This window comes from Echinops telfairi, unplaced genomic scaffold (genome assembly GCF_000313985.2).
Source record: "Echinops telfairi isolate 266 unplaced genomic scaffold, ASM31398v2 ScPeMD7_443;HRSCAF=831, whole genome shotgun sequence".
Lineage (NCBI taxonomy): Eukaryota > Metazoa > Chordata > Mammalia > Afrosoricida > Tenrecidae > Echinops > Echinops telfairi.
The window spans coordinates 26,467,881-26,475,520 of record NW_022104341.1 but is presented as its reverse complement, the minus strand read 5'-3'; the positions used below and the strand labels follow the sequence as shown (position 1 = coordinate 26,475,520).

Genomic DNA, 7,640 nt, shown 5'->3' with positions numbered 1-7,640 from the left:
TCAGTGGTTAGGCACAGAGCCAAAGTATTTTGAAGCTAGAAGTCTTGGAGAAAACATCTAGTGTGTCTCTGTGACTTTACAGGTGAACGCACAGACATTCGGAGTTTGTGATCCAAAACACAGATTCTGAAACACAAGAGCTTTGAGGATATGATATAATCCTTAAAGTCCTTTAATCTAAAGGGGCTACAAAAAAGTTATAGAAAATTTCCACTATCTTTTATTTCGATTTCCCATAGTTAAAAAAAAAATCTCTACAGAAGTAAGGCTTCTGTGGATACAACACTAGCTTTAGGGAGCTTCCCATATGTCCTATGTCACTTGTTCAGGTTTGAGCAGTTCTCACAACTACATTCAGATACAATGTTCCAGATATGTTTTATGCATTAGTCCTATCATACTTCTTCCTCATGAAGGTATTACAATCTTTGAAGACAACAGTTAATTTCTTTCTCCAAAGTTTCTTGTCTCCAGTACTAGCGTATTTCTTCCCATGAAAATTAATCTGATTGTTTTCCTTACATAAGGAGTCTTAAATAGTAATGACAGAAAAAATAACTGAAAATCTTATATACATTTTTCTCTTTCCTTCTTAGTAACTAATAGGCAAAAATTATAACACATAAAAACACTAAGCCCAATTTAATTATTCAGTAAGTACTTACCGTATAAAGTATAAGTCGACCCGAATATCAGCCAAGGCACCGAATTTTACCACAAAAACTGCATTAAAAATGTGCTGAAAAACTCTGCTTATACTCGAGTATATACGGTAAATAGCTACCACAAAAGCCAACAACCAAACTACTGTCATCAAGCCAGTTCCAACTCGTAACAACCCTAAAAAACAAAGTAGAACTACTCCTCTGGGCTTCTGGTTTCTAAGATGATAAATTTTTACAGGAGCAGATGGAGCAGCTGGTAGATTTGAACCACTGATTTTATGGTTAGTAGTCCAACACTTAACCATTGTGAAAGCATTTGTGCTGCCCTTACCTTCTCCATGTCCAGGACTTTATCCTGCATCTCCTTCAGTGCACATTGAGACTCAGCTTCCCTCAGTCGGGCTTGAACCAATTCCTTCTCCAGCTGTAGCACAAAATCTTCACTGTAGCTGGAACTGCATTTATGCTACAAGTTATAGATACATACTGAAGCTTTATCAAAGTGTGAACATAAATGCACAGTAGACATAAATGCAATCACATATATACTGAAGAGTAGCTCAACAGCAAAAGTTTTCTCTTCCCAATATTCCCAATTAACCTTATATTAACATATCTCTAATTAGCTTTCCAAAAAGTACAAAAAGTCCAGTTCTGATTTCTATAGAGGCCTAAGTTATTAATTTTTGCTAACTTGTTATTAAATGAATCAACTCCAATTCACTAGAAACAAATATCTCCTTTTACCAATACATCCACCATGCTGTTCTGACTCCAGAGATGTTCACCGTGCAATATGGTAGCCATTAACACTATGTGGCTATGAGCACTTGAAATGTAGTTAATCCAAATTAAGATGGGTTTTAAGGATAGCATACAAACTAGATTTTGAAAATTTCTTTAAAAAGTAAAATACCTTATTAATTTTCAGATGGATTACATGCTTAAAATCAACATTGCGGATATGGATGTACACAAAAATAATAAACTTAATTTAGCTTATTTCTTTTTAATGTGGTTATCAGGACATTTAGAACTACCTATGTGCCTCGCATTACATTTCTACTAGGTAGCACTATTACAAACTACCGAAGACAAATACACATTTACTGGCAATTCTATGCTAACCTGGTGGAAATAAAAACAAAGAAACCCACAGGAATATGAACCATGTTAAGTCTCAATAGAGCAAAATTCTACTTGCTCTTAGAATTGTATATTTCTTTAAAGGTATGCATACAAATGATTGCTGGAAGCAGAGAAAAAGCAATGTTGCGTGACAAAAATCAACCCAAGGAAGCATGTATGTAACCTTTTAAATTTCTTTCCCTATGGAATCAGGACATGAATGCCCATGCAATCACATTAGAAATTCCTTTTTAAAACCCAATTCCTATAAACGCAAGCCTACAAACGTAAAAAGCTATCTAATTCATCGTTATAAAAGAATTCCTAAAATAAATTATCGATTCACAATTAGTAAAAATGGCAACTCAAATTTCAAAATAGAATCTTAGAAATCAATCTTTTACTGAACTAGCCTGAATGAAGAACAGTTTTTTTCAATATATTTGGATATTCAATATATTTGGACCAAAACAGGTATCAAATCCAATTCTGTTTTAAAAATGTTAAATGCCTACTTAAAACATATGGTACTCCCTCACCCTAAGTATGCACCCCAAATGATGTCATTTTTTAAAAATCAATCATTTGCTAAGCAAACTGGGACATTGTACTACATAGCATCATGTTATATGTCTTTAACAATAAGTAACCGTAACAGTATGGGAAAAGCATGCTTTTAGAATAATCATATCTCAATTATAGTTGTCAAAACTCATTGAATGAAGTCATAGCTATTTTATGGATATTACTGAGATTTTCTGATCTTAATTTGAAGCTATGGGAACTGTACTTCAGGTGTGTTTTCCAAGACTCCATACATGGAGCTCCCCAAGAACACATCGGCCTGTCAATCTGCCCACATGAGAATGGGAATCCTTAATCTGGTATAAACCAACAGATCCAACCAAGCACAAAAAGTACAGTCATACTGGGAAGGGAGTTGTCAAGGAAACATACATGGAATCGATGACAACTATTTGATGACAGGTGACTCTGGATACATACCTTATGCTTTTTATTTTTATTATCTTTAGCCTTCCGTATTAAAACTACTTTAAAAGCACTATATATTTTTTCTCCATTTACAGTCTATGGAACATTTCTCATCTCTCGGCTCATCATGACAAAGATCAATTAGCCTGAAACCCCTTTCCTGCATCCTCAGTGTTACTTGTTAGTGTGCACTAGCTTTTTCCCTGTGAAATCCTTCCCTTGCCAGTCTTTCTTTTTCATCTCCTACCACTACTCTAACTGGTACCCATGTAGCCATTCTGACTCTACATCAATTATTCTGTAAGCTTCTCCCTTGAAATATCACCTTCAACCGTGTATAATCCCTTTAATCAAAAATGTCCTCTATGTTCACGGGATAAATTCTAAATTCCATAATTTATTTTCATATGTCCCATTTTACTCCAGCTTTAGTCCTTATCTCTTGATAAAAGTGCTCCAATCAGGAATAATTTAAATATCCAACAATAATATAAAATCCAACAGAAAGTGCCTTTTTTCAGCTCTTACCTTCGATGGATAGGCTGTGTCACTTAACACAATTAGCTGCCTCTTCAAACTCTTGCCTATCTCAAATTTTCAGAAATCACTCTTTCATAGTTCTCCTATCTATATTTATGTCTCCTCTAGCAATTCTATTACTTTGTGTGTATATGAAAGTGTGTGTGTGTGTGAGAGAGAGAGAGAGACAGACAGACAGACAGTAGCTCTCAGAATTCCATCACTGTGTGTTCTCCTTCAGCTTTCATTATTTCAGCCACTGCCTATGTGGTGGGGTTTGTAGAGATAAAACCAGATCCTGTCTATACCTATCAGATGTACCACCTAAATAGATAGTGCATGGAATCCCCAAAGCAGCAGTTGGGAAATAAGAAAATAAAAAGAAGAAGTAAAGGAAGAGAAATATAGGAAAAGAGAACACACTGATTATCATAATGCAGTTCTGGGTACTAGACAGACAGAGAGCCAGAAAGCCCATAATGACTCTCAAGTCTGTATTTCCAGGTCGTATCTTTCCACTAACTGAGCTACATATCTTACATTTTCAATTCCTACAGTATTTCTCCCCCTGGATGACTTCATTGAACAACTGACCAAGCAAACTCTTTCCTTCTACTCCACCCACATAACTGAATCACAAAACTTACCACTGTGTTTTATACAAACCACACTTGTACTGCTTGGTTTGCCAATACCATACAGACCCTGGTGGCATTTTTATTGGACAGAACTTGTTTTCACTGGGATCAACTCGTTTTTTCTTTTTTAATCATTTTACAGCTCTTATCACAATCCATACACATCGATTATGTCAAGCACATTTGAATATATGTTGCCATCATCATTTTCAAAACATTTTCTTTCTACTTGAACCCTTGGTATCAGCTCACTTCCCCTCTCCCCCACCTTCCCTCCCTCCCTCATGATGTGATCAATTCTTAATGAGTAAATTTTACAAATAAGATTAAAATCATTAATTAGGAAGGTGTTTTTAGTTGTTATTTGCTTTGGAGTCCATTTTTAATTAGATCCATTATAGGTACTGCAAGTGAATTTTTACTTTATGGGCCTAATTTCTACCAATTCCAGTTTTACTCCGTTCAAATTTTTGCAGATCTGAATTAGTCTATCAGATTTAACTCTTCAGCATTTTTTTTTCCCTTTCCAGCAAACTGCCGTTGGCCAAATTGGTAGTGCTGCATTGGTGTACTGATATTAATCCTAACAATAGTTCCCACTTACCGATCACTCACTATTTGCTAGGTTTTATTTCAGAGTCTCACAATCCTTTATTATAATCACCCCTACTATACATAGAATAAAATGGGGCACAGAGAGGTTAATTAGTTTGTCGCAGGTCACACAACCAGCAAGTGGGAGAAATGGCAATGTCAAAAGATGTTGCTGTGGCCTAGCAACTACTTGAATACATTTCAATTTTTTCTCCCTCACAGAAGAACGGCTGTTATTTTTTTTAAAAAATTTAATGTTTATGATGATACAACAATATTTCAGTTAATTGCAACAATTTTATGATGGCTAATAGTCACTTTTAAAAGTCTACATATAATTATTTTCTTCCTTACATCCATATAAAAAAATTCCCGTCAATGATATCCTTAATGTTTCTGTGATACCAGCAATCATATTCCAAAGAAAATGTCACAAATCCTTTTGCAGTAAGTGGGGCCTTCACTTTTCGATCCAGGAGTTTTCTTGTGTTGCAAAAATTACAAAGGTAAAGGTAAGTTAGAAAGCCCACTGAAATATTTTTTGTTTGTGTCCCGACTATAAAAAATGAATTCTCAACATTCAACATTTGAGTAGTAAAGCAAAAAAGCAAATATTTGTATTTTGGGAGGTCTCCTGTATTATTAAACAAACAAACAAAAAAATCACGTTGGTAAAAGGACACTGTATATATGGGAGACATATTAAATGCTACCTGAACTTAATTTCATATTCAGTGCTGAAGTCTTAGCATTCACATGCCACTTTGAAGAAGCCAAATAGAAAGAGTTCGCTGAATTCTGTACTCTTCAATGGCATTGATGAAAACGAATACAGTAATTTTAAAGATATCTGTCTCTGTATCCTATGCAAGCAAAGCCTGGGGTGGTTTAACTGATTTACCACTGTATCACCAGAAAGAAATTGGGCTTTCCTTAGTAAGTGAGCAGATCACATTAACTGAATAAGTTGGCTAGCTAATTCTTTTAAACAAAAAAAACAACAAGAAGACAAATTCTCTTATATAATTTGCACTAGGTGTAGGGAATGGAAGGGTGCTCAGTACTGAAAGCGTTATTAACCAATAAGGCTGAGGATTAAACTATACTGTCCACCTAACAATCACCTTTTAAAAAATTAATAAGAAAGTTGAAACCCAGCAAACAAAATTATAACAATGTGGGAAGATGATACATTCACACGGTTCCATCCAAAGCACATGAGAAAGCCACTGTTACGGAAGGGAAGTAGTTTCAACACCACAAGACAAACCTGCAGCAGATAAAAATAATATGAAAGCAACTAAACCTTGCTTTTCTCAGCACAACACCCCTGAAAGGTATCTTAATCCTGTAACCTCTACATAATCTTTAGTAAAGATCCAAGCGATGTAGTACTTAAAGATTTCCTATACTGAATTGACATGAAAAACTAGGGTGCTTATGTTCCTATGATTTATTTCTAATATCTAAAGATACCTATCGTCCTTTAAGTAATATCTAAAAATAGCTATCGTCCTTTAAGTAATATCTAAAAATAGCTATCGTCCTTTAAGTAATATCTAAAAATAGCTATCAGCCTTTAAGTAATATCTAAAAATACCTATCGTCCTTTAAGGCAGACAATTATCTCTAATTACTTAACTATGTTCCTAAGAGCAACAATGTGTTTTAATGCCGAAGAAAACAATTACTTCATAAAAATAGTTCCTGCTTTATTATCAAAGCTGAAAGAAAAAGATGGCCACATCAAGATGTAAAACATTTAGTCTATACGTTAAGATCAGAATTGGTTTGGAACAAGACCTTTGTTAGATTCACAGGCTTAACAGTTCATTGACTTAGATGTATAGTTGCTCCACTTTGGATTTTCAGAAAAAAAGACTTAAAATCAACTAATAAAAATTACAAATTAATGACTTTTCCATGAAATGGAATAATATATTTTCAAAAAAATGCTGTAAAAAATTCCACAACTTCATCGACAAAATGGCAGTTTTTAGCTTAACATTTATTTGTGTGCTTAATCTAGGTAAAATTATTTTTGTTCCTTATTTCAAAAGCTTGCTTCTTAAGAGTATATGCAAATCGTGTATGTTCTCTTCTAGAATTATAGGAAGTGAAGAAAGATCGGGATTAGGTGTTATCTTCCCCCATGTCAAGACAACCATTTCCCATGGTTGGTCATAAAAAGCCTTCCCTTAAACACTTCCTAGCGCAAAAGTCTAAGAGCTTCCTAAAATAGTCTTTCTGCACTCAGCAGCTCTGTTACAATTTCTACTTATTTATGTTAATCTGAGTCATCAAGTAACTAGACAAAACTGTTGTTCAGAAAACTAATCACTAGTCACAAACCAAACATCAAACCCACTGCCACTGAGCTTATTCCAGTGCACAGCAATGCTACGTAGGATTTCCAAGATTGTAAATCTTTACAGGGTCAGACATCAGTGGGGCAGCTGGTGGCCTGCTAACCTTTTGATTATCGGCACAATGCCTAACTCACAGCACCACCAGAGAATCTTTAAGCATTCCCCTATAATACGACACAAAGCTCTAAAGAGATCAAGTTCGATTCAAAGACAGTTGTTCTCATCAGAAAAAGTCACCCCACATAAAATAAACACATTCATGCCCTACTCTTACTTAGGAGAGGCACGGTCGGACACTCAACTGCATGAAGTATCACTGGAGATTATTACCTTAATGTTTAGTTTAAAATTTAATATTTATTTAGCATAGTAACCACTAATAGCAATATTAAGTTAATGAAGTAACGCTTTAAAACCAACTATATCCCCTCAGGACCAATATTGAGCAAAGCCATACCAGGAGGGGAAGGGGAAGATGGGGGGAGAAAGGGTGAACCGATCACAATGATCTACTTATAACCCCCTCTCAAAGGAATGGACAACAGAAAAGTGGGTGAAGGAAGACATCAGTCATTGTAAGACATAAAAAAAATGATAATAATTTATAAATTATCAAGGGTTCATGAGGGAGGGAGGGCCGGGGAAGAAGGGGTAAAAAATGAGAAGCTGATACCAAGGGCTCAAGTAGAAAGAAAATGTTTTGAAAATGATGATGGCAACAAATGTACAAATGT

The 7,640-nt window shown here is 35.0% G+C and overlaps 1 protein-coding gene across 6 annotated transcripts in view; it reads right to left on the bottom strand.

The window, feature by feature from the left end:
* The window catches only part of EVI5 (ecotropic viral integration site 5), a 175,648-nt gene that overhangs the window by 99,585 nt on the left and 68,423 nt on the right, over positions 1-7,640 (bottom strand). For 5 of the 6 annotated variants that reach the window (XM_013003877.3, XM_030886090.2, XM_045292125.1 and 2 more), the window contains one exon: positions 997-1,131. In XM_013003877.3, coding sequence (XP_012859331.1) covers positions 997-1,131 — 135 coding nt within the window. The remainder of the gene's footprint in view (positions 1-996; positions 1,132-7,640) is intronic. The other variant, XM_045292124.1, reaches the window with a different exon arrangement.